Here is a 27,788-nt window from a genome sequence, read left to right on the forward strand (position 1 = left end):
GAGAGGCGGAGCCGGCCCGGTGGGTGAGATCGACCGGGGTGGGGTGTGGGGGGGAAGCACCGCCCTCGCCTCGCTTCTCGCCTTCGGGGTGAGGCGAAGGGCCGGGCTTAAGTCGCTCCAGCGGGGCGTGCTCGGAGCATGTGCAGAGTGCCTCGCTCTTGCGACCCGCAATTTGGGCTCAGCCGACACAGCCACCACCACCCCGCCCCGCCCCGCCCCACCTGTTGGAAAGGAGCCGTGGGCGGAAGGCTCTCGAGGAACTCGGATTCCTGAGCACGTCAAGAGTGACGTGGATTTCAGGGAGGAAGGACAGGATGGGATAGGATAGGATAATTGGAAGGGACCTTGGAGGTCTTCTAGTCCAACCCGGTGCTTAGGCAGGAAACCCTACACCACATCAGACAAATCGTTATCCAATGTCTTCTTTAAAACTGGATAAAAACCAGTATTAAGCAGTTTCTTTTCCCCAAACTAACAGAATAATTGAGTTGGAAGGGACCTTGGAGGTCTTCTAGTCCAACCCTTTGTTTAGGCAGGAAACCCCCCATGTGCCATTTCAGACAATCTCTTCTTAAAAACTTCCAGTGATGGAGCATCCACAATTTCTGGAGGCAAGCAGTTCCACTGGTTAATTGTTCTAACTGCCAAGAAATTCCTCCTTAATTTTCCAGGTTGCTTCTCTCCTTGATCAGTTTCCACCCGTTGCTTCTTGTCCTGCCTTCTGATGCTTTGGAGAAAAGCTTGACCCACCCTTCTTTGTGGCAACCCCTTAGATCAAGGGTGTTCAAACTTGGCAAGTTTAAGACCTGTGGACTTCAACTCCCAGAATTCCTGAGCTAACATGACTGGAGGAGGAATTCTGGGAGTTGAAGTCCGCAGGTCTTAAAGCTGTCAAGTTTGAAAACCCCTGGTCTAGCATAGGGTCTTCAATGTCGGCCATTTTAAGACTTGTGGACTCCAACTCCCAGAATTCCTGAGCTAACATGACTGGAGGAAAAATTCTGGGAGTTGAAATCTGCAAGTCTTAAAGCTGTCCCGCCTTAAATATTGGAAGACTGCTGTCATGTCTCCCCTAGTCCAAATGAGACCTATCCAGTTCCTGCAACCGTTCTTCATGTGTTTTAGCCTCCAGTCCCCTAAGAACAGAGAATTTTCTTTCTCCCTCCAGCCCAACAGATCTGGTGGTCATAAAGCAAGGACTGAGGCTTCCCCCACACAACCCTTTCTAAACCGCTTTCTAAAGTGCCTTGTAGGCCAGACAAGGAATAATGGATGGAAACTGAACAAGGAGAGATTCAACCTGGAAATAAGGAGAAACTTTCTGACAGTAAGGACAATCAACCCATGGAACAGAAGTTGCCTTCGGAAGTTGTGGGAGCTTCATCCCTGGAGGCTTTCAAGAAGAGATTGGATGGCCATTGGTCAGAAATGGTGTAAGGTCTCCCCCTTGGGTGGGGTGGGGGTTGGACTAGATGACCTACAAGGTCCCTTCCAACTCTGATTATCTGTTATCTGTTACCCTTTCTCTCTTCTGCTTTGATTGTTGATTTTGTTACAGGTAGTCTTCAACCTACGAGCACAACTGAACCCCGACATCTCAGTGGCTAAGCGAGACATCGCGTGTCTATTTTGCCCCGTTTTATGACTTTTCTTGCCACGGTGGTTAAGTGAATCGCATTGTTTCAGGTTGTAACACGGTTGTTAAGTGAATCTGGCTTCCCCTTTGACTTTGCTTGTCTCAGGAGGTTGCAAAAGGGATCATGTGACCCCCAGGACACTGCAACCATCATAAATACGAATCAGTTGCTCGTCAGAAGGTCAGAAATGTGGAAAACGTGACCCTGGCACGCTGCAACCGTCATAAATGTGAGTCAGTTGCCAAATGTCTGCATTTTGATCACGTCACCCACGGGAAGGCTGGTATGGCCGTAAGTGTGAAAAAACGGTCCTAAGTCTCTTTATTCGGTGCCGTTGTAACTCCGAATGGCCACTAAGCGGTACTGTTGTAAGTGGAGGACGATCTGTATAAGTGCTTGTGAAGGAGAAAATTTTGTTTTAATCATGATTTCAAGACAATTTGGGGATCTCCATTGTGGGAGCCCCTGCGATGTTCCTCCTCCTTTCTTCTTCTTCCGATTGCAGGGAAGGAAGGGTTCCCACCAGGTGATCCACAAAGAATCATCCCCACTCAAAAGGGGAATATTTGTGGCTCTGGATCGAAATAAGGATCCTTGGTACTCTCTGACCTTCCTTGTTTTCTCACAGACATTTCATTACCCTAAAGTGGTAACATCATCGGGGCTAGTCAAACCTACACTAGTAATAAACTAGTCTGGGTAACCTAGTTTGATGTAACCTAGTTTGAGTAATGAACTGTCTACAAGAAAACAAACAAGCTCAGAGATGCCTCTTCGAAATGGGGAACAGAATAATTCGGAGCAGACACGCTCTTCCACTTTGCTCCTCAGAAAAGAGGAAGGTGAGAACTGACAAAGGATTTCTTATTAGCATCCCTTTGATTTTGATCCGGTCCAATCCTGTAGCATTCTGGTAGATGGGGGGGTGGGGACAACTCTCAGCAATCAAGAGCATGTGCAGAGTGCCATGCCTTCCTGAGGGAAAGTCCCACAGAATTTTAAAGTCATAAATAAAATAAAATAATAAAACAACATATAAATAAAACAACATATAAATAAAACAACATATAAATAAAACAAAATACAAATAAAAAAAATACAAATAAAACAAAATACAAATAAAATAATAAAATGTAAATAAAATAATAAAATGTAAATAAAATAATAAAATGTAAATAAAATAATAAAATGTAAATAAAATAATAAAATATAAATAAAATAAAATATAAATACAGGTAGTCTTTGATTTATGACCACAACTGAGCCCAACATTTCTGTTTGTAAATGAGACATTTGTTAAGTTCATTTTGCCCCGTTTTTATGACTTTTCTTGCCACCATTGTTAAGTGAATCACTGCGGCTGTTCAATTAGTAACACAGTCGTTAAGCAAATGTGACTTGCGCATTGACTTGGCTGGTCAGGAGGTCACAAAAGGGGATCATGTGTCCCTGGGACCCTGCAATGGTCATAAATATGAACCAGTGGCCTGGAGCCTCAATTTCAATCATGTGACCCTGGGGACACTGCTAAGGTCATAACTATGAGAAAACGGTCCTAAGTCACATTTTTTCAGTGCCGCTGGAATGTTGAACAGTCACTAAACGAACTGTTGTGAGCTGAGGACCGCCTGTAAACTGAGAACGATGACCTTTGAAGAAAAAACTCCCCGCCTCCCTTCCCAAAAACATAAAATATACGGTAAATATAGAGCACTTATAACTTAGTGGGGAATTGGGTTTCCCTATTTCAGGAGTCGGCAACCTTAAACACTCCAAGAGCCATTGTGATGACCCGGGGCGTGGACAAAGGCAACACAGTCAGATAAACAATAAGAGTCCCTTTATTATCTCCCAATTTTGCCCCCAATTTCCAGGTTACCTTTGGCTGGAGAAAAACTCTCCCAGGAACAGCCTTTAGCTGTAGAAAATTTAGTCCAAAACAAGGTACACACAAACTGTAACTTAAAGTCCAAACAAGCCAAACTGAAATAATTAGTTTGGCGGGGCAGGAGCAGGAATTTCAAACTTGAAAGCACAGCAAAACTCACGCAGTTGGGAAGATGCCAGGAACATAGATAAGACACGATGAATCAAGATAATCACGTTTGCTCCCAAGTTTGCCGCATGCAGCTTGCCTTTTTTATACACTGTGCTCCCAGCTGCAGCTAATGAAGGGAATCAGGGCCCTTTTCTCCCCCGTAAGCCACACAACCCACGTTGCTCCCTTCTCCGTTCCTCCCTGCGTGCCCTAGGATGAAGATGGGGTGGGCCTGGGTCTTCCTCTAAACTCCCTCTCCCTTGCTCTACCTCTCCCCTGCTCTGCCCAGCCGGACTTTGCCCTTCCTCAGTTTCTTCCACAGCCAACGGAGCCACACTCCCACTCCCTGTCAGCTGTTCAGCTTCCTCCTCCAAGTCAGATTCCGACAGAGGCATGACAGCCATTTGGACCCATTTCCCACAGAAAATAAAACACCAGGAGCCACAAAACCTGGGGTGGGCGTGGCCAACTCAACATCCCTCCCTCCCACCCAGTCACCTCCTGCTCTGGTATATGGAGCAAGTCTCCATCCCCCGCCACCACCCTTACTTTCTCCGGCCAGGTGAGGAGGGACGGGGAGGGGAGGGGCCAGCCAGTGGTGGCATCAGCCGACAGAGAACTACAGCAGAGGGCCAAAAGAGCCGCATGTGGCTCCAGAGCCTTAGGTTGCAAATCCCTGGCCTATTTCTTTAAAACAAAATGCAGAGCAATGCGAAAAACAGTGTCGGGGCCACCTGCTTTGTTTTGGAAATAACAGTGAAAATAGCTGGACATTATTGTGGAGACAGTCTTTGGGATTGGCATGCAAGCTCGGAGCACAGGCCGTTCGTATCGTGTTTAATTAACCTTAACCCACCCAACCTCTCTAACATGAGCCCATTTAGCTGGACCACGGTGGTTCGGTGGCGAAGACGCTGAGCTTGTCGATCAGAAAGGTCAGCAATTCGGCGGTTCGAATCCCTAGCGCCACGTCACGGAGTGAGCTCCCGTTCCTTGTCCCAGCTTCTGCCAACCTAGCAGTTCGAAAGCATGTAAAAAATGCTAGTAGAAAAAACGGGGACCCCTTTGGTGGGAAGGTAACAGCGTTCTGTGCACCTTCGGCATTTAGTCATGCTGGCCATATGACCACAGAGATGTCTTCGAATAGTGCTGGCTCTTCTTCGGCTTTGTGACGGAGATGAGCAGCGCCCCCTCGAGCTGGCAACAATGACTAGCTTGTATGTATGTATGTGCAAGGGGAACCTTTATTTTACCTTTAACCAGAGGTTAAACCCAGGCTGTGGGCAGAGTTTGCCTGCAATCCTGCACATAGCTGGCTGGAGAATTCTGGGAGTTGAAGTCCACAAGTTGCCAAGTTTGAGGACCCTGCCTGATCTACACGTTAGATTCAACTTTGCTACAGTTTTGTTTGGTTTCCAGCTTCTTGGCATATGCCAATCTACGCGGTGTGGTTTGCGAGCCACAAGTTATGATTTAGCGGCATTCTAGACTTGGTTAAACTGGGTCGATCTTCTGTTGTCTCTGTAGGAAAAGATAATGAAAAGGCACACCGTGGGTTTCTGCCTTTAGGCGACGTGTGTGATGGAGCAGAAGAATGGCATTTTGTTCTCCTGGCTTGAATCAGCAGAAATGTAGTTTCCAAAACATGGGAAGTCATTATACTTTTTTCTGCTTTGGCCTTTGGCCACGTGACCTTTCGGGACTTTCCTTCCCCCTCCTTCGCTGAACCGGGCGTGGGCGTGGCCAGCACGTGATGCATCCGGCCCACGGAACGGGAGTTTGACCACCCTGTCTTAATGCAATGTTTTCCAACCTTAGCCATTTTAGGCCGTGTGGACTTCAATTCCCAGAACACCCCCCCCTCAGGCAGCAAGGTATTCTGGGAGCTGAAGTCTACCTATCTTAAAATTGGGCAAATGTCGTCCTAATGCAGGGGTGTCAAACTCAACTTCATGGAGGGCCGCATCAGGGCTGTGGTTGGCCTCGGGGAGTGGGGGGTGGGGTGGGCGTGGCTGACTGGATGGGGGGCGTGGCCAGCTTGACGCCACTCCCCAAACTGCTGGCATGTTTCCTGTTATTGGGTAGACCCAGGGGTGGGATTCAATTTTTTTTTTTACTACAGGTTCTGTGGGTGTGGCTAGGTGGGCATGGCCATGTGACTGGGTGGGCGTGGCATTTTTTTGCAGCAGCACCCCCATTTTCTGGGCCTTCGGGGCCTCAGGGAAGCCTCCTGCGGGGTGTTTTTGCTCTCGGGAAGCTTCTCTGGGGCTCAGGAAGGCAAAAAACGGAGCGTGGGGAGGCGGCTCCTTCCATTTTTTGCCTTTCTCGGCTTCCAGGAAGCCTCCTGGGTGAAGCAATAAGACAGCGAGGAGATTCCCGGCCCAGCTGATCGTAGGAATAGCTGATTGTCAGGAGAGGGGGAAAAAAACCCGAAGAAATATCCTTAAGGAGTGACTGGACAAGGAAGAACGCAGTCAGCGATGTTGCGCATGGGTGCAATGTTGCGCATGCCTGATAAGGACTGACTGGGCAGGGAGGGGGAGGGGCAACCGGGCCGGGGGTGTGGCCAGCCAGAAGTTACTACCGGTTTGGTGACCCACGCCAAATCCTTGCTACCGGTTCGCGTGAACCGGTGCGAACCGGCTGAATACCACCCCTGGGGTGAGACCCAGACGTGAGCTTAAAAAAAATTCAGCAACCGGTTTTCTGCCCGGTTGCTGGGTGAGCATGGCCACGGTGGGTGTGGCCTAGTCGGCCTCCTGCACCATGGTTGGGGGGGGCGTTTTCACCCTCCCCGGGCTCCGGAGGCTTTCCTCGAGCCTCTGGGAGGGTGAAAACGGCCTCCCCTGGGCTCCGGAGGCTCCGGAGGAACTTCTGGGGGGGGGCATTTTTCACCCCCCACAGCTTCCGCGCTGGCCCTGTACTTACCTGGGACGCATGGGGACTCCTGGGAAAGGTGAGGCAGGGTGGGCGGGGCCAGCCAGGGGTGGGATTTACCTGTTCACCGAAGCAGTAATTAAAAACGATAAAATTAGCTACCGGGTCACCTGAACCGGAGGGAACTGGTAGCAGCCAATCCTTGGCTAGACCAGGCTGAAGTGATGTGGGCCAGCCCCTTACATTTTCCAGGACTGCCCTGCAGGCCGGATCTGACCAGATCGCGTCTGAAACCCCTGTCCTAATGTGTCCAGGCTCCCACTTAAAGACTTAGGGAAGCCCAAGCAGATTCAGGAGGGGGCAGCGTACATCAATATTTCTGAACCTCTATGACTTTAAGATGTATGGACTCCAATTCCCAGGATTCCCTAGCCAGCATGGGGAATCCTGGGAGTTGAAGTCCATGCATCTTAAGGTTGCTGAGATTGAGAAACACTGGCATAGATGAGGAGAAATCAAAAGCAATGACGAAAGAATTGGGAGGAGTAAAATTATTTAGCTCTGAGAAGAAAAGACGGACTTAACTCCGAGAACATTCCTGAAGCGTCTGGAAATTTAGCGCAAATTCAAGAGCTGATATCTCTCATTCCGGACATGGAATAATGAAGTTAAAGGAAGGAAGATCCCAAAACTTCAAAAACATTTCAATGCTTTAATATGGATTCCCGAACTGAGGAATTCTCAACAAGTTGGAGAATCCTAGACTGTCTTCAAAAAAACCCTGCTTGAAGGAAACTGTGGTTTGTGTGAACTCAGTCAAATACTGAAATGGGAAGAATGCAGAACGCAGCAATTCCTTTGAATAACTGAGTTGAACTGACATCCATCTATGGAAAAAGCAATTTCTGTTTACTTCAAAATTACACAGCAGTATAATTTTGGGCAGAGATCGGAGTTTAAGTTGCTGAGTCTTTTCCCACGGATGTTAAACAATCGAGAGTCATAATACTTTGCAGATCTATAAACCCACAAAATATCTAAAGTTACCCATCCTCCATTTTTGAAATAAAAAAGAACACAATTTCCTCTCTCTCTCTTGATATTGGACTGGCTGAGCAGACAGTCACTAATATTTACCCAGCAATGTTTTTTTAAATTATTGTTATTATCTCTTTTATTCATTAAACATGAAATTCAAGTCCACTGAACATTTAAAAACACATTTAAAAATGTATTATTATTGTTGTTATTGTTGTTGTTATAGTTTCTACAAATTAAACTTTGCTATCTATTATCTTTTTCAACATTATTTCCATTTGCTGGGAAGGAAGGGGGACTTTTTTCTATTTTCCAAATACAAATTGAATCTTTTTGTCTATATCTATCTGTCTGCCTATCTATCCCTCAGCCTCTCCCTCCCTCCATCTCTCTCTCTCCCCCCCCCTATCAGTATCTCTCTCCATCTCTCTCTCTATATATATATATATGTGTGTGTGTGAGTGTGTGTGTGTGTGTTTTCTGAGGTTCTCGCGGGTATTTGTATGTGGATCTATGGTTATTCAGGTTTTCTCCCGCATAAGATTGGAAGTATCTAGGCAACGTTTCGATGAAGTCTCATTCATCGTCTTCAGGTTTGTGTCTTCGGCTTTGTGCTTCTCAGAGTGATGTGAGCTTGCAACTGCTTCTTCCTTTTAACTGCTAGTGGGGGTGTGACTTGATTGGGTGGGGGCTTGGCTGTGTTCTGATTGGGTGGGGGTGTGTTCTCATTGGTTGGGGTTTTGGCTGTGTTCTGATTGGTTGGGGGGTTGGCCATGTTCTGATTGGCTGGAGGTGTATTCTGTTCAGGTGGGGGCTTCAGGTGGGGACTTCAGGTGGGGACTTCATTGAAACGTTGCCTAGATACTTCCAATCTTACACAGGAGAAAACCCGAATAGCCATAGATCGATTGATCTATCTATCTATCTATCTATCTATCTATCTATCTATATGTTTTCACGGGTATTTATGCACCCTGACCAATATACTGAGAGCTAATGGCTTCCACAAAAACAAAATCACGGACCTGATCCACAAAAACACACTAAAACACAATAGAGACCCAGAAGAGGAACAAACCTATGGAACAGCTGTCCTGCCCTACCTAAGAGGAACAACAGACAAAATCAGCAACATACTATGCAGGCATCGCGTCAAGACTGCCTTCAAAACAGACAAAAAAACAGCAGCCATCCTAAGAAACCCCAATGATAAAATTGACCTGGAAAAGCAAGGCATATATGAAGTCCCCTGCACATCATGTCCTGCCACATACAAGAATGCGATAAAAAAGCTGGAACACACTTCCTCACTAGTCCAACACATGAGGGCCACAGGTCATACCGTTGACTTCAGTGGCACCAAAACCCTAGTACCTATAGAAAACCCCGGCTACAGAATCATCAAAGAAGCCATAGAAATTGATAAAAGACCTAATACTATGAATAGAAGAGATGGCTCCCCCAGACTATCAATCATCTGGAAGCCTGCACTCACAAACAAATCTCTATACCACAATCCAGGCAAGCACCTGGACACAAACAAACCCTCCCTAATACCTCCAGCCCAAACACACCCCAGCCAGCTACCCAAATAAAACCTAGCTTCCTAATAAATAATTATCGGCCATTCATAAGAAACCAAGCTGCACTAAGAAACCCCAAAGCACAAAACACAGTGTTGCCAACCAATCAAGAACACAGCAACTCCAAGACCAATAAAAACAAACCTAGACTCCCAGCCAATCAAGATGAGGAAAAAACCATTCAAATAAAGCAGAAAGCCAGCACCAAATTCAAACAAAAAATGGCTGCTAAGCCTGACACACAAGATTAAAAAGAACCCAATACACAAGCCTGATGACGGCAGATGAGATTCTGCGAAACGTTGCTACAACTTTAAAAGCACAACTACATGACGTGGGAAAATACCCGAACAAAGCTGAATGCCATACCTGTAAGTACCCGCCACAACTTATATATATATATATGTTTTCTTAAGTTTTCAGGGTACTTACATGTATGGCATTCAGCTTTGTTCGGTATTTTCCCATGTCATGTAGTGTGCTTTTAAAGTTGTAGAACGCTCACGCAGAATCTCATCTGCCGTCATCAGGCTTCTGTTCATCTGATGAACACTGGGAAAATACCCAAACAAAGCTGATATATATATATATGTGGTTCTTTGGTTATTGGGTTTTCTCCCATGTAAGATTGGAAGTATCTAGGTAACGTTTGATGAAGTCTCATTCATCATCTTCAGGCTTGTGTCTTCTGCTCTGTGCTTCTCAACAGAGCAGAAGACACAAGCCTGAAGATGATGAATGAGACTTCATTGAAACGTTGCCTAGATATTTCCAATCTTACGTGGGAGAAAACCCGAATAACCAAAGATCCACATACAAATACCCGTGAGAACCTCAGAAAACATATACATATATATATTAGTTTATCTCTATCCATCTCTTTCTCTCTCTTTCCATCTATCAAGCCATCTCTATCTCTCCATCAGTCTCTCTCTCTCTCTCTCTCTATCCATCAGTCTCTCTCTCCCTCAGTCTATGTCTCTCCATCTATCTATTTATCTGTCTGTCCGTCCATCCATCCATCCATCCATTCATCCATCTATCTGTCATCAATCTATATACAGGTGATCCTCAACTTACAACCAGTTAGGACCAGAATTTCGATTGCTAAGAAAGATGGTTATGAAGTGAGTCGTGCCTGATTTTACAACTCTGTTGCCACAGTCGTTAAGTGAACCACTGCGGCTATTAAACAAATCAGGAGGTCAATAAGCAAATCCAGCTTCCCCCATTGACTTCGCTTGTCAGAAGCTGGCTGGGGAGGTCGCAAATAACCAATCACATGACCTCACAATGTTATAATCATTGTAAATACATACCGGTTGCCAATTGCCTGCATTTTGATCACAGATGAGACCATGGGTGATGTTGCGATGGTCGTAAGTGCGAGGAACTGTCCTAAGTCACTTTTTTCAGTGCCGTTGTAATTTTGAGGGGTCACTAAACAAATGCTTGTAAGTCAAGGACTACCTTAAAGGACTACTTTTTAAACATGCATTTATTCTGCAGCTGTACAATTTTCACTTGTACAATAATCTAAGAAAATTATTGGCAGGGGAAGAAACGGAGTATTTCCACATTTCTTTGCAGTTTCAACACTGGATTTTTAAATTTTCCTCATTGGCTCGTGTTTATAATGCATCTCTACTTTGAGAAACAATTTTTCTGTCACAAAGAAATGGGCCCACAAAGAAATAAGTGAAGAGAAGGACCAGGGGAGACAGGATAGCAGTCTTTCAATATTTGAAGGGCTGCCACAGAGAGGAGGAAGGAGAGTCAAGCTATTTTCCAAGGCACCCGAAGGCCAGACAAGGAATAATGGATGGAAACTGAACAAGGAGAGATTCAACCTGGGAATAAGGAGAAACTTTCTGACAGGGAGAACAATCAACCCATGGAACAGAAGTTGCCCTCGGAAGTTGTGGGAGCTTCATCACTTGAGACTTTCAAGAAGCGGTTGGACTGCCATTTGTCAGAAATGGTGTAGGGTCTCCCGCTTGGACAGGGGGGTTGGACTAGATGACCTACAAGGTCCCTTTCAACTCTGTTAATCTCTTAAACAGGGAAGTCTGAATCTCAGTACTCAACTTCCAACTCTGTTAATCTGTAATGATACGATAGCTTGCAAAGCCCTCATTTCGTGTTTAGGATGGAGTTAAAGAAAGAGATTCCAATATTTTTTTCTCTGTAAGAGATGGTGAGTTTACGAATTTGCCACCTGCTGTTTCAAGACTTTGGAACAGCTCTGAGTAACAATTTCTTTATTACAGATAGTCTTCAACTTACAGCCATCCTAATGCCCATGTGAAGTTACAACGGCACTGAAAAAAAATAACTCACGACCGTTATTCACACTTACGACTATTGCAGCATCCCGTGATCAAAATTCGGATGCTTGGCAACTGACTCCTATTTATGACGGTTTAGTGTCCTAGGGTCATGTGATCCCCTTTTGCAAACTTCTGTCAAGGGGGGGGGAGTCAGATTCACTTAGCGACCGTGTTCCTAATTTAACCACTGCAATGATTCACATAACAACAGTGACCAGGTCGTAAAATGGGGCAAAACTCATTGAACAACTGTCTTGCTTAGCAATGGAGATTTGGGATTGAGCCGTGTTCCTCAATCAATCTTGTAGATGTTTTCCTTAAAAATCGGGGGAGGATCGGCATTAAAATAGCTACGGACTTTTCTGGATATCCCTGAATTTTTCATGGCACTCAGCAAAAAGTTCCAGGGAGGTTAAAAATAGCCAGCCCTTGACAACAGGAATAATAATCATCTCATTGCTTCTAAATAAGAAAAAAAATGTGGGAGTATTAGACTTAGAATTAAACTTGCCACGTTCGATAAAGCGTTTGGGATTGCTTCTCAGAGGAAATGCTCAGGAAAGCGATGGAACCACTTTGCCCTCTAGTGTTGAATTTGTACAATTGCAAGTGTCAAAAACTGGGTGAGTGGGAAGGAGACAGGCAGTCAAAACAGCTTACAGATAAACAGATAACAGAGAATCAGAGTTGGAAGGGACCTTGTAGGTCATCTAGTCCAACCCACTGCCCTATAGGGGAGACCCTATACCATTTCTGACAGATGGCGGTCCAGTCTCTTCTCAAAAACCCCCAGGGATGAAGCTCCCACAACTTCTGAAGGCAACTTCTGTTCCGTGGGTTGATTGTTCTGTCAGAAAATTCCTCCTTATTTCCAGGCGGAATCTCTCCTTGTTCAGTTTCCATCCATTGCTCCTTGTCTGGCCTTTGGATGCTTTGCAAAATAGCTTGACCCCTCCCTCCTCTCTGTGGCAGCCCCTCAAATATTGGAAGGCTGCTCTCCTGTCTCCCCTGGTTCTTCTCTTTACTAGACTAGCCATCATCCTCGACTTACAATTGAGCCCAGAATTTATATGGGTAAGTGAGAAATTTGTTAAGTGAGTTTTGCCTCATTTTATGACATTTCTTGCCACATTTCCTTGGTGGGAAGCGTGAAGACACTTTGTCCAATGCTGGTAACTTTGCATATTTACTAAATAAATGGCTGTAAATCAAGGCTACCTGTAGTTCTTTATGGTTCCTCATCTGGTACTCGGTAAATGGGTGGAAGTATAAATCCCATTCTGTCCAACTAGCCAGGCTATGCTCTTTACCCACTCCCAGTTTGTATACAGTACAGATAGTCCTCAACTTATGACTGTAATTGAGCCCAGAATTATGGTTGTAAGTCATTAAGCAGGTCATCGTGTAATCAAACTGATTTTATGGAGTTTTTTCTGGTGGATATTTAGTGAATCTGGCAGTCACTGAGCAAATACCATAGTCATTAAATGAAGCCATTGTCTATTATGGGTGTTTTTTGCAGAAACTGTAAATAAACACCAGTTTCCAGCAAAAATACATAATAAATCATGGTCATATGTCTGTGGGACTCCGTGCCAGAAATCCTATTTTTTGCTCCTTGAAGACTGTAGAAAAATCCTTAAGGGCTGAGTAAGTCAATTGGAGTGCATTGCAAAACCAATTTTACAGGTAGTCCTCAACTTACGACCACAACTCAGCCCAACATTTCCATTGCTCAGTGAGACATTGGTGCAGTGAGTTTTGCCCTATTTTATGACCTTTCTTGCGACAGATGTTAAGCGAATTGCTGCAGTGGATAAGTTAGTACTGCAGTTTGTTAAATTTGGATTCCCCCATGGATCATGACCCTGGGACACCTTCAACCATCATAAATATGAGTCAGCTGCCATTGGTCTAAGTTTTGGTCACATGACCATGGGGAGGCTGTAATGGTCATAAGTGTGAAAAGCGGTCATAACACAAGTCCCTTTTTCCAGTGAGGTTGTAACTTTGAATTGGCATCCTTCAGTCTCGAGAGACTATGTTCTGAAAAGAGGTCCTAAAACTGTGATGGCGAACCTGTGACACGCAGAGCCATTTGTGCCATCACGTGAGCTGCAAGCAAACTTACCTCACTGCGCATGTGCGTGCCTCACAGCTGATTTTCGGCGGGTTTGAGGCCTTTTTCGGTCTCCCAGAGGCTTCAGGAAGGCTTGTGCAGGCTTTGCAGGGTGAAAACTAAGCCCGTTTCATCACTTCCGGTTTTTCCGGAAATACTGGAAGTGACGAAACGGGCCTAGTTTTCGGCCTGAAAAGACTGCAGAAGCCTGCAGAAGCCTGCCTAAAGCTTCTGGGAGGCCGAAAAAGGCCTCAAACCGATCGAAAATCAGCTGTGAAGTGCAGTGCAGGTAAGGGGGCGGTGGGGGGATGGGGGTGGGGAGTGTGCGCGCATGTGTAGGGGGCATGTGGGGGTGCATTGCCTTCTGGGTGCTGGCGAACGAACATCAGCGTGCAAGCGCCTGCACAATTTTTGGCACAGGAGCCCAAAAAGGTTAGCCACCGCTGTCCTAAAACAACATCTAGTGTGGCTAAAAAATGCCAATTTGAGAGTGGCAACCCCTTCCACACTGAGGACAGATACAGCCCCTGGATTTCGCTGGTTCTGGGACGGCCTCTCGGCCTCAGCCTGCCAAACGAGTGTTTCTTCTTCAAATCGGAGGAGGCCATGCTGTGTCTTTAGCCTCCAACTGAACGATCAGAGGTCAAGGTTTCCCAGCTGTTGATGTCCATTCCCAAGGCCTTTAGATCAGGCGTCACCAACCATGGCAACTTTTAAGACTTGTGGACTTCAACTCCCAGAATTCCTCAGCCAACGGATTCTGTGGGCGTGGCTTGGTGGGTGTGGTGTGGCTCGGTGGGCATGGTAGGGGAAGGACACTGAAAAATCCCCATTCCCTCCCCACCCCACTAACCTGCTTTCCAGCTCCGTTCTCCTGTGCAGGGCAACCAAAGGAGACCCAGCCCATCAGCTGGGACTCAATGGGAGGCAGAGAAGAGATGGAGGTGAGGCCAGTCAGAGGTGGGATTTGCCGGTTCTCCGAACTACTCAAAATTTCCATTACCGGTTCTCCAGAACTGGTCAGAACCTGCTGAAGACCACCTCTGGTGCTTTCACTGCACTAATTCCCCCTATAGGAGGTCTTTCAGAATCCGCCCATCAGCCATCCCCATGACATGCCCAAGCCAGCGTAGACATCACTGTTTCACTAGTACAAGCATGCTAGGAATTCCAGCACGTTCCAAGACTGTGCTGTTTGCAACTTTGTCATGCCAGGTGATGCCAAGAATACGTCAGAGACAGCGCCTGTGAAAGGTGTTCAACTTTCTCTCCTGACCTGTGATGACCCAAAGGGGCGTGGCACAAAGGCAACACAGTCAAATAAGCAATAAGAGTCCATTATTATCTCCCAATTTTTCTCCCGATGTCCAGGTTACCTTCTAGACTGGAGAAAAATTCTCCCAGGAACAGCCTTTGGCTGCAGAAAATTAAGCCCAAAACAAGGTACATATGGACTGTAACTAAAAATCCAAACAAGCCAAGCTGAAGTAATTAACTTGACAAGGCAGGGGAAGGAATTTCAGACTTGAAAGCACGGCAAAACTTACACAGTTGGGAAGACGCCAGGAACACAGATAAGCCGCCACGATACAAGATAAATTCACGTTTGCTCCCAACAACTTTCTGTGCACAGCTTCCTCTTTTATACACTGTGCTCCCAGCTGCAGCTAATGAAGGGAATCAGGGCCCTTTCCTCCCCCGTAAGCCATGCAACCCACATTGCTCTCTTCTCTGTTCCTGCCTGCATGCCTCTGAATTCCCTCTCCCTCGCTCTACCTCTGCCCTGCTCTGCCCAACCAGACTATGCCCTTCCCCAGTTTCTTCCACAGCCAACATTTCCACTCCTTGTCAGCTGTTAGTCTTCTTCCTCGGATTCAGACTCCGACAGGGGCGTGACAGGGTCCAAGACTCACTGCAGTACAAGCGTGTGCTCAAGACCTAGGCTCTATAGATCTGAATCTTTGTAGGTTCTGGTTGTAACTTTGAACAGTCACTAAACGAATGGTTGTAAGTGAAGGACTTAGTCTGAAAGTTCACAGTCGTCCCTCTCCCTATGTCCATTAAATCTTGGCCTACTAAAGTTGGCTAGTGGAATGCCTTTTAAAAACTTTGCTCTGCAAATATGATTATTAATATCTGTAGTAAAAGGAGTGATATTAAGAATATAAAGATTGGCATAAGAAAAACATACTGTGATATTGAATAATCAAGATGGATAATTTAACAAAATATGTGTATTCATATCAAAGTTTATAAGATTGTCAATTGTATTAAATACAAAGACTATTCTCATATTTGTTTTAAAATGTAAGACACTCCAGAACCACACAATTCACATGATTATATGCTTGTTGAAACAAAAAATTAAGAAAATTATTGCAAAAAACCCACAAAACTTTGCTCTTTATTTGAAGGACTACTATTGACAGGGCGATGTTGGCAACGAACACCAGCAAACTCCAAAGCTGACATGCTAAGAGAAAATGACATTTTGGTTTTTTTTTGGTGCAAATCTTAAAGAGGAGCTTTCAGCAGCTCCGATCAGCCCCCAAAAAGGTTCTCTTAAAACTTCCCAAACGGTGAATTCTTGCTGTGTCAAATTCTTCCCATCGGTTGAAAACAGTTCAATGTGAGGATTCTCTGAAGAAAGATATTTTTCTCCACCGATCAACTTCTGAGTTGGCTGAGATGTAAAGTCTTAGGAGATCTGTTTCAGTGGAGGGATTCAAATATTTTTACTACCGGTTCTGTGGGCGTGACTTAATGGGCGTGGTGTGGCTTGGTGTGCGTGGCGGTAGGTGTGGCAGGGGGAAGGATACTGCAAAATCCCCATTCCCTCCCCATCCCACTAACCTGCTTTCCAGCTCCCTTCTCCTGTGCAGGGCTACCAAAGGAGACGCAGCCAATCGGCTGGGACTCGGGAGGCGGAGAATAGTTGGGGGCGGGGCCAGTCAGAGGTTGTATGGGCCGGTTCTCCAAACTACTCCAAATTTCTACTCCTGGTTCTCCAGAACTGGTCTGAACTGGCTGAATACCACCTCTGCTTTGTTTGCGGGTGGGGTTAGGGGTGTGATTTTTCCACAGAGTGTAGCTCTTCATCCATGGTCACCAGACTAACCAAGAGTGGAAACTCCCCCACGGATTCAATGGACGCCTTCCTATAGGACTTGGCATCTAAGAAAGTCTCGTAGGTCAAATTCTGGACCCAGAACTGTGGGTGAAATGGCGATTCGGGGCATGTTTTGACCAGATCCCAGCCACTGGACCAGAAGCGAGGAGGAGCGCTCCAGGTTTCGCCTGGTCCCTGGTTGCTTTCGATCACCAACACCCGGGAATATTCCACCTCGCTCCAAATGGCCAGAGATTTCTGGAGCTGCTGGTCTTCGGGTTCCGGTGATGCTGCTATCCCGTTTTTGGTCATGGAGACGGCCTTCTGCAAGGCCACGGGAGACTCCACCGGCCACGGCGGCTTTCCGTGGAAGAGTTCTGGACCGGCATCCTCAGGTTGAGAAGGGAAAACCTGGAGGAGGTCACTGATGGTCATTCCGAGGTAAGCCTGGCTCCATTTCTCAGGGCCATGAGATGTGAAGTCCTAAAGGGTGGGAGTGGTAAGAAGAGGAGAAGGGAAGAGGAGGGGACGGCAGGGCAGGGGAGGAGAGGAGAGGAGGAAGGGCAGGGGACAAGGAGAGAGGAGGAGAAGAGAAGAGAGGGGAGAAGCGGAGGGGAGGGGAGAGAGGAAGAGAGGAGGGAGGGCAGGGAGGAGAGAAGAGAGGGAGGGAAGAGAAGGGAGGAGAGAAGAGGAGAGAAGAGAGAGGAGAGAAAAGAGAAGAGAAAGGAGAGAAGAGAAAAGAGAAGAGGAGAGAAGAGAAGAGAAAGGAAAGAAGAGAAGAGAAGAGAGAGGAGTGAAGAGAAAAGAGAAGATGAGAGAAGAGAGAAGAGAAGAGAGATGAGAGAAGAGAAGAGAGAGGAGAGAAGAGAGAAGAGGAGAGGAGAGATGAGAGAAGAGAAGAGAGAGAAGAGAGAAGAGGAGAGAAGAGGAGAGAAGAGAAGAGAAAGGAAAGAAGAGAAGAGAAGAGAAGAGAAGAGAGAGGAGAGAAGAGAAAAGAGAAGATGAGAGAAGAGAGAAGAGAAGAGAGATGAGAGAAGAGAAGAGAGAGAGAGAGAGAAGAGAGAGAGAGAGAAGAGATGAGAGAAGAGAAGAGGAGATGAGAGAGAGAGAGAGAAGAGAGAAGAGAAGAGGAGAGATGAGAGAAGAGAAGAGAGAGAAGAGAGAAGAGGAGAGAAGAGGAGAGAAGAGAAGAGAAAGGAAAGAAGAGAAGAGAAGAGAAAGGAAAGAAGAGAAGAGAAGAGAGAGAAGAGAAGAGAGAAGAGAAGAGGAGAGGAGAGAGAGAGGAGAGAAGAGAAGAGAAAAGAAGATCATGTTTAAGGTGGATGTACAGGTAATCCCACAATTGAGCCCAAAATTTCTGTTCTTAAGCGAGACATTTATTCAGTGAATTTTCCCCCATTTAATGAATTTTCTTGCCACAGTTGTTAAGTGAATCCCTGCCGTGGAGAAGTTAGTTACATGGTTGTTATGTGAATCTGGCTTCCCCATTGGCTTTGCTTGCCAGAAAGATGCCAAAGGGGTCTTGAGGATGCCGCAATGGTCATAAGTGTGAAAAATGGTCATGAGTCACTTTTTTCAATGCTTTTGTAACATTGAACAGTCGCTAAATGAACTATCATAAGTAAAGTACTACCTGCATCTACACCAACAATAAAATGAAGGTAGACCACAACTGAGCGCAACATTTCTGCTGCTAAGTGAGACAATTGTTAAGAGAGCTTTCCCTCACTTTACGACCTTTCTCGCCACTGTTGTTAAGTGAATCACTGAAGTTGTTAAGTGAATATGGCTTCCCCATTGACTTGGCTTGTTAGAAGGTTGCAAAAGCTGATTGAGGGTAATCCTCAACTTTACAACAGCTTGTTTAGTGAGCGTCCAAATTTACAACAGAAAAAATTAGAGTTATGACCTTTTTTCATACTTCCGACCGTTGCATTGTCCCTATGATCATGTATTCAAAATTCAGCCACTTGGCCACTGGCTCGTATTTATGACGGTTGTGTTTTCCTGGAGTCATGCGATCCCCTTTTGCAACCTTCTGACAAGCAAAGTCAATAGGGAAGCCAGATTCACATAACAACCATGTAACTGCAGTGATTCACTTAACAACGGTGGCAAGAAAAGTCATAAAAGGAGTCAAAATTCACTGAATTTTGCCCTTACTTTGGGCTCATTTGTGGTTTTAAGTCGAGGACTATCTGTGGATGAATCTTGGGACACACACACACTGCCACCATCATAAATATATTCTGTTTGCCAAGTATCTGAATTTTGATCACGTGACCACTGGGGATGCTACCATACTTGTAAGTGTGAAAGATTATCATAAGTCCCTTTTTCCAATGTCGTCGTAGCTTCAAAAGGTTGCTAAAGGAATGGTTGTAAGTCAAGGACTCCCTATATAATTTTCCACCAGATGGATGGACTTGATCAATATTCTCTTGTTATTAAAAGAGGTGATGGTTTTTGGGTCATCCAGTCAAACTGACACCATCTCTGGATTAATGTTGGTAAGCTCAGGCCAAGATCTTAACGCAGAGGTCTCCAAACTTGGCAATTTTAAGACATGTGGACTTCAACTCCCAGAATTCTCCAAACTTGGCAATTTTAAGACATGTGGACTTCAACTCCCAGAATTCTGGGAGTTGAACTCCACAAGTCTTAAAGTTGCCAAGTTTGGAGACCCCTGTCTTAATGTTAAAGCAACAAGAGAAAACTGAGCATGCCCAGTAGCTGTAGAACACGGGTTATTGGGGAGGCAGAGAAACATGCTGATTGAGGCATTCTGGGGGTTGAAGTCCACAAATGTCTTTCGAGGCATTCTGAGAGTTGAAGTTCACAAATGACGCCTGAGGCAATTTTGGAATTGAAGCCCTCAAATGACACCAGAGGTATTCTGGGGGTTGAAGTCCACAAATGACAGCTGAGGAATTCTGGGAGTTGGTCCACAAATGACGCCTGAGGCATTCTAGGGACTGAAGTCCACAAATGTCAGCTGAGGCATTCTGGGGATTGAAGTCCACAAATGCCAGTTGAGGCATTCTGGGGATTGAAGTCCACAAATGCCAGCTGAGGCATTCTGGGGATTGAAGTCCACAAATGCCAGCTGAGGCATTCTGGGGATTGAAGTCCACAAATGCCAGCTGAGGCATTCTGGGGATTGAAGTCCACAAATGCCACCTGAGGCATTCTGGGGACTGAAGTCCACAAATGCCAGCTAAGGCATTCTGGGGATTGAAGTCTACCCATCTTAAAATTACATTCCAGATTGTCTTTTTTTTTTCTGGAGAAAATGCCCAACTGCCCCTTCCCCTGAGGCTCACTTACCAGGCACATGTTCTGTGGTATCCAAGTAGCCAAATTGCTTTTTCTTGGATCTGGAATCTGTGGCCATAGATACTTCCGAAGTCTGAAAATTAAACAGATGATATAGAAGATAGATTTACAGATGATAGATACATGATAGATAATAGAAAAATTCATAGATGATAGAATAAATTGATAGATTGATAGATCAGATGATACATGATGGATACATGAGAGAGATAGACATGACGTAGATAAATGATAGATGGATAGACTGATAGACAGACACAGACAGATAGATACATGAGACAGAGAGATGTCCCTAGGCTTAACAACTGCCTCGATCTCATCTTCTGCAACAGTTTGAATTCAATTTATGGAATACAAATTAAAGAACCCTTTTCCAACAGTGACCACAACATGATTGACTTTTGTCTCAATATACATCCACACAAAAATCATCACAATGACAAAATCCCCAATTATAACTTCAAAAAAGTCAACTATGATCTTATAATCAATCTCTCTTCCCTTGATTGGCAATTTCTATTCACTGGATGCAATACTGTTGAAGACCATTACAACATATTCTTACTGGAAATCAAAAGAGCCATCAAACTATATGTACCAATAACAACTCCCAAAACCAGGAAAAACAGATTACCCATAACAATAAGGAAGCTTCACTCCAAAAAGAGATCACTTTGGCGGAAAAACAAATCTGGTCACGTTGCCAACTTCAAAAGCTGTTACAAAAATCTATGCCATCAGATTAAAACTGAATGCACTAATTATCACATTAAACAAGAGGAAAACCTACGCACAAATTCCACCCGCGCTTTCTACAATTTTGTAAACAACAAACTAAAATTCTCAAGGTCTATCCCACTCCTGAAAGGACCTAATGGCAAAGACTGCAATGATGACACCATCAAAGCCAACCTCTTTAACACATTTTTTGGCTCAGTATTTGTAAACAGCAATGGATCAAGGCCCAGTACTTCCTAGTCGAACCACAGACTACAATGATCTAATACATATCGATTTTACAGAAGACATTGTTGACAAAGCACTGCGCAATCTAAAACCATCCCTATCTATTGGACCAGACACAATATGTGCCTACTTCTTAAAAAAGCTATCCACTGCCATAGCTGAACCCCTAAGCATAATCTTTGAAAAATCTTTCAGGACCAGCTCCTTGCCTAACCTATGGTCACAAGCCACGGTCATCCCCATCTTCAAAAAGGGAGACCCCAGCCTAGTTGAAAATTACAGACCAATCTCCTTATGCTGCGTCACCTGTAAAGTCATGGAATCAATTATTAACCAATCCATTATCCTCCACTTAGAGACAAGCAACCTACTCTCTAATAAATAATTTGGTTTCAGGAAAAACTATCCTGTAATCTGCAATTCTTACATTGCAAAAACATATGGACTACACAACTCAATCAGGGCAAAGCAATAGACGCAATCTACATAGACTTCTGTAAAGCCTTTGATTCAGTGTTACACGACAAACTACTACTAACACTAAAATCTTATGGTATCTCTGGACACCTACATAACAGGATAGAAACATTCCTGTCAAACAGACAACAAATGGTCAAAATTGGGAACATCCTATCAAATTCTGTACCTGTCAACAGTGGTGTTCCCCCAAGGCAGTGTTTTAGGACCAACTCTCTTCATACTCTACATAAATGACCTCTGTGATCATATTAAGAGCAACTGCGTTCTCTTCGCTGATGATGTAAAGCTATTCAACACCACAGACAATACTATTACCCTCCAAAAAGACCTTGACTATGTATCAAAATCATACATTGCAATGTCCTACCTGCAAATGAATACTTCAGCTTCAACCAATACAAGAGAGCACACAATAGATACAAACTCAAAGTAAACCGCACCAAACTTGACTGCAGGAAATACGACTTCAGCGACAGAGTGGTCAATGTCTGGAATACTCTACCTGACTCTGTGGTTTCTTCCCCAAACCCCAAAAAATTTTAACCTTAAGACTGTCTACTATTGACCTCACCCCCTTCCTAAGAGGCCTGTAGGGGGCGTGCATAAGTACACCAATCGTGCCTACCGTTCCTGTCCTATTGTTTCTTTTTATTTTTCTTATAAGTATCTCATGTATTCAAAACTATATTTATTCTTATACCTGTATCTTGTAAGTGATTGACAAATTGAATTTTAAAAAATGTAAAAAATGACATGGATAGTAGATAGATAGGTAGATAAATAGACAGACAGACACAGATACATGAGACAGATGACATGGATGATAGATAGATACTGTAGATAGATAGATAGACAGACAGACAGACAGATAGACATAGGGAAAGACAATGATAAATGGAAAAACACAGTACTTATTGACATACGATCGATGTCTGGAAACGCAGACCAAAGTTCCTGCAAGGAGAATGACAAACCCTATGCAAAAAACTGAGACCAGGATTTCAACTTCCCCATAGTCTGGAGAAAAAGAAAAAAAAAAGAAACGTTTAGGCGAAAGACAATTTCAACAACTCACATGTGCATTAAAAAAAAAAAGATACAGGTTTTCATTCACACAGCACACTCAAACCAAGCTAAAATACAGATGGTTGGATTCTTGTCTCAGCAAGCTATGTGAACAGGCCCACTGCAGATGATGGATGTTTGACAATTCGGGTTTTTTTATCTGGCTTGGGGTGAAACATGTTGTGTGAATGCCAGCAAGCTGGAGGATCTCAGAGTGGCCAGAAAAACAGCTTCTGGCTCATTCTAAGATTGCCATTTTGTGCAGCGTTTCCCAATCTTGGCAACTTTAAGATATGCGGTGTCCAACTCCCGGAATTCCCCCCTCTATAGATAGATAGATAGATAGATAGATAGATAGATAGATAGATAGATAGAGCTATCTATATATATCTATATCTATCTGTCATCTATATCTGTCTGCCTGCCTATCCATATCTATCATCTATCTATATCTGTTTATCTCTTATCTATTCATCTTTCTTATCTATCCACACATCCAACTATTTTCTCTCTGTCTATCAGTCTGTCTACCTGATTTATACAGCTGTCCATGTCTCTTTCTTTCTCTCTCTTTCTCTCTCTCTCTCTCTCACACACACACAACTATTCTAAAAATACGAGTTCCAGGTATACTTGTAAAAGAAGAAACAGACATCCTGCGATCGCCCGAACTTGAAATTATATTTAATGTACTTAAGCTTTCATCAGCCTCTGCGGACATGTCAGAGTGTTAAGCTACTATTACAGAGACCTTTGCCTTTATATATCATTAATCAATTTAGCCCTTGTATGCGTGATAGGTCCTTCCAACCACCTCCCGTCCATAATTAGCTTTGCTATTTTTGCTTCCGTCATGTTGGTCAAAGGAGGCTTATGACTTGTTGTCGCTTCCTGCCTTGTCCGACCTAGCCTGGAATCCTTATCACTACATGATGTTAACCTGCCAGCTATTGCAGTTGTGGTTGGCCCCGGCTTGTTCTTCATGATTCCTGTCTGTTATAACTCCTCTGTATTTGGACAGGGCTGGCTGTGCCTTCATAGGGTGAGTCCACATGCCCAGGGATGAGGGGGTGCCATTGGTCCCTTCTCCCCAATGGGAAGTGGTCTCTGCTCCTCCCGCGGGGCCTTTCCTGGTGTCTCAGTGCCTGGTAGACTCCAGAGGGTAATTAAGACTGCAGAAAAGACAGTTACTACCAACCTGCCTTCCATGGAGGTCCCGTATACCGCACGAGTCAAAAAGAGGGCTGTGAAAATATCTACAGACCCCTCACAACCCGGACATAAATTGTTTCAACTCCTACCTTCAAAAGGATGCTATAGAGCACTGCACACCAGAACAACTAGACACAAGGATAATTTTTTCCCCAAATGCCATCACTCTGCTAAACAAATAATTCCCTCAACACTGTTCAACTGTTTACAAAATCTGCATTACTATTACTGTTAATCTTCTCATCACTCCTTATCGCCCATCCCCTCCCACTTGTGACTGTATGACTGTAACTTTGTCGCTTGTATCCTTACGATTTATATTGACTGTTTCCTAGTATGATTTGATTGCTTATTGTACCTTATGACTATCATTAAGTGTTGTACCGGATGATTCTTTTTTATTATATAGATTATTGTTTACAATTGTAAATATACAACAGTGCTGCCGTTTGGGCGTTACATTTACTATACATACAAAGATATTGCTAAACCGTTGACTTTCATATTATTGATCCAGTATTTGCTTTTTGGTTCTATTCATCCAGGTTGTTTCTGTTCTGACCTTGCCTTCTTTTTTGTAATCGCTGATAAAACTTATTCCACGTTTCATAGTAAACGGATTCCCCCTTATTTTTCAGTTCTAAGATTAGCCTATCCAATTCTGCACAAGGCATTATTTTTTTTTATTATTTCTCTTTCTGGTGGGATGGTTTCATTTTCCCAATATTGTGCGTATATCATTCACACCGTTGTCAAAACATGTATGATCAAACATGCTATACCTTTCCTATAACTTTTTATCATTATTCCCAAGAGAAATAATTCCTTGTTTAAACGGAATATGCCCTCCCATCATTTGTTCCACCCAAGTCTGTATCAATCTGTACCTTACGATTCTTGACAAATGTGTCTTTTCTTTTTATGTACACTGAGAGCATTTGCACCAAGACAAATTCCTTGTGTGTCCAATCACACTTGGCCAATAAAGAATTCATTCATTCATTCATTTATTCAAACATTCATTCATTCAATCATCTATTTATTTATTCATTTATTCAAACATTCATTTATTCAATCATTTATTTATTCAATCATTCATTCATTCATTCAATCATTCATTTATTCATTCATTCAAACATTCATTCATTCATTCACTTATTCAAACAGTCATTCAATCATTTATTTATTTATTCATTTATTCAATCATTCATTTATTCAATCATTTATTTATTTATTCAATCATTCATTCATTCAATCATTCATTTATTCATTCATTCAATCATTCATTCATTCAATCATTCATTCAATCATTCATTCATTCAAACATTCAATCATTCATTCATTCAAACATTCATTCATTCATTCAAACATTCATTCAATCATTTATTTATTTATTCATTTATTCAATCATTCATTTATTCAATCATTTATTTATTTATTCAATCATTCATTCATTCAATCATTCATTTATTCATTCATTCAATCATTCATTCATTCAATCATTCATTCAATCATTCATTCATTCAAACATTCAATCATTCATTCATTCAAACATTCAATCATTCATTCATTCAAACATTCATTCAATCATTCATTCATTCATTCAAACATTCATTCATTCATTCATTCTTTCATTCAAGTAGATTTAAACATAGCTTTTACCCAAGTGCTGTGATCAGGTTAAATGCAGAGTTATGAATCTGGTGATCTTAACATATATATATATCCTGGTTGTACAGTTTTTAACTGTTATTTGTTTGAATTTGTTTTACATTGTTATTTGTATATGTCTTTTGGTGTTGTTCAGTTGTATGTTGTGGGAAGAGCACCTTATTTCGTTGTTCTCAGGTTTCTGCATACAATGACAATAAATCTATCTATCTATCTATCTATCTATCTATCTATCTATCTATCTATCTATCTATCTATCTATCTATTTCATTCAACCCTCACCATAGTTCTTAGTGCGGATGGACAGCAAGGATCCTCTGGTGCTCCCGCCTTCGTTGGCCGTCACCATGTACACCCTCACAGTTGAGCCGGGGGCCAAGCCGTTGATGACGTAGTGATGCACTGAGCCGTCCAGCACCACGGCCCCTGGAAAAGAAGAAGCAGGGAGAGGCCAGACCCACAGTCGCAAAGACTCCGTTGTCCTTGGCTCCTGCAAAGCTCATTGTGGTCGTAAGTCGAGGACACAGGTGATCCTCGACTTATGACCACAACGGAGACCAGAATTTCTGCTACTAAGCGAGACAGGTGTTCAGTGAGTTTCGCCCCATTTTTACAAGAAATGATGATGACTTTTAAATAGGAACAGAAGCTGATTATAAAAAGGACACTTGCTGTATAAATCTTATCAGCAGTTCATGTTTCTGTTGGCTAAATCAAAGGACACGCTGATGGGAAGCATGTAGCTAGTCCTTGACTTACGACCTCAATTGAGCTCAAAGTTTCTGTCGCTAAGTGAGGTAGTCCTTAAGTGAACTTTGACCCATTTTTGCCCCCTTTCTGGCCACATTTGTTAAGTGAAATCGCTGCAAGCTGTTAAGCTAGTTGTATAGTTTTGAAGTACCTGGCTTGATTGCGCTTGTCAGAAAGCTGTAAAAGGGGATGATGACATGATTCCGGGACACTGCAACCGTCATAAATGTGAGACCATTGCCAAGTGTCTGAATTTTGGTCATGTGACCACAGGGATGCTGCAAAGGTCATAAGAATAAAAAAAAATGATCATAAGCAGGGGTGGGCTTCAAAAAAATTCAGCAAAGGGTTCTCTGCCAGGTTCCTGGGTGGGCGTGGTCATGGTGGGCATGGCCTAGCTGGCCTCCTATACTACGGTGTGTGTGTGGGGGTGTTTTTGCCCTCCCTGGGCTCCGGAGGCTTTCTTTGAGCCTCCGGAAAGGTGAAAATGGTCTCCCCCAGGCAGGGGTGAGATTCATTTTTTTTTAACAACAGGTTCTGTGGGCGTGGCTTAGTTGGTGGGTGTGGCTTGGTGGTCATGTGACTGTCTGGGCGTGGCCAACTCAACATCACTCACATCGAGGCACGCATCTCCTTGCCTGGTCCCTTGCCTCTCCTCTCCTCTCATGATTGTGGGGATGCTGCAACAGTCGTTAAGTGTGAAAAATGGTCATAAGTCACTTTTTTCAGTGCCATTGTAACTTTGAATGGTCACTCCACACAAGCAAAGTACCAGCAAAGGAGGGGGGAAAAGCTCCAGAGAAGTTCCTGAGACAGGAAGTCTAGTCCTGCCAAGAATGTAATAAAGGTTAACGGAGAGGCAGTTTCTGTAAGCAACACCAGAATGTTTCCTTCCTGCCTTCCTTACAGGATTAGCCCAGTAATTTCTTCTAACAACCGGTTCTCTGAACTGCTTAGAATGTTAACAACTGGTTCTAGCGAATAGGTGTGAACTGGTAGAATCCCACCCTTGCCCCAGGCTCCAGAGGCTCTCTGGAAGCTGGAAACAAGCCCATTTCCGGCCTCACAGAACTTCCAGGAGGCCCGTTTTTCGCCCTCCCCGAGCCTCCACACACGCCCTGCACTTACCTGCATCCAAAACAGGCTGTGTGGGGAATCCTGGGAGGGGAGGGGTGGGTGAGGCCATCCAGGAGTGGGATTTCTGGGGGTTCTCCAAACTGCCCAGAATCTTAGCTAGGGGCCCTCCCGAAACCCCCGCAAACCCCCAGCAGCCCAGCCCTCGTCATACGTCACTTTTTCCAGTGCCGTTATAACTAAATGAAGTGTTGTAAATCAAGGAGCGCCTGTGCTTAGGGTCACACTATCAAGAATGTTTCATTCGTGCAGGTTTCAAGAATAAACCGCAGGCTCAGGACAGTCCGGCCGTGAAGGCGCTGGACGAGAAGTGGGGTGCGTGAGAGAAAGACCTTGAGAGACACGGGACAAAGCATTGTGGTGCAGGGCAAGGCTTTCCAACCTTGGCCACTTTCAGCCTGGAAGACTTCAACTCCCAGAATTCCCCAGCCAGCTTTTCTCAG

At 44.2% G+C, this 27,788-nt stretch overlaps 1 protein-coding gene across 1 annotated transcript in view; it reads right to left on the reverse strand.

The window, feature by feature from the left end:
- Nucleotides 1-15,709: 15,709 nt before the first annotated feature.
- Nucleotides 15,710-27,788, reverse strand: part of LOC113452852 (granulocyte colony-stimulating factor receptor-like) — a 52,204-nt gene continuing 40,125 nt past the window's right edge. The window contains exons 13-16 of the mRNA XM_087921038.1: nt 25,744-25,887; nt 22,437-22,530; nt 20,059-20,140; nt 15,710-17,214 (exon numbers count right to left, since the gene is read on the reverse strand). Coding sequence (XP_087777164.1) covers nt 16,684-17,214; nt 20,059-20,140; nt 22,437-22,530; nt 25,744-25,887 — 851 coding nt within the window. The 3' untranslated portion in view covers nt 15,710-16,683. The remainder of the gene's footprint in view (nt 17,215-20,058; nt 20,141-22,436; nt 22,531-25,743; nt 25,888-27,788) is intronic.

This window comes from Pseudonaja textilis, chromosome 1 (genome assembly GCF_049901715.1).
Source record: "Pseudonaja textilis isolate UNSWEBS1 chromosome 1, rPseTex1.2, whole genome shotgun sequence".
NCBI classification, from domain to species: Eukaryota; Metazoa; Chordata; class Lepidosauria; order Squamata; family Elapidae; genus Pseudonaja; species Pseudonaja textilis.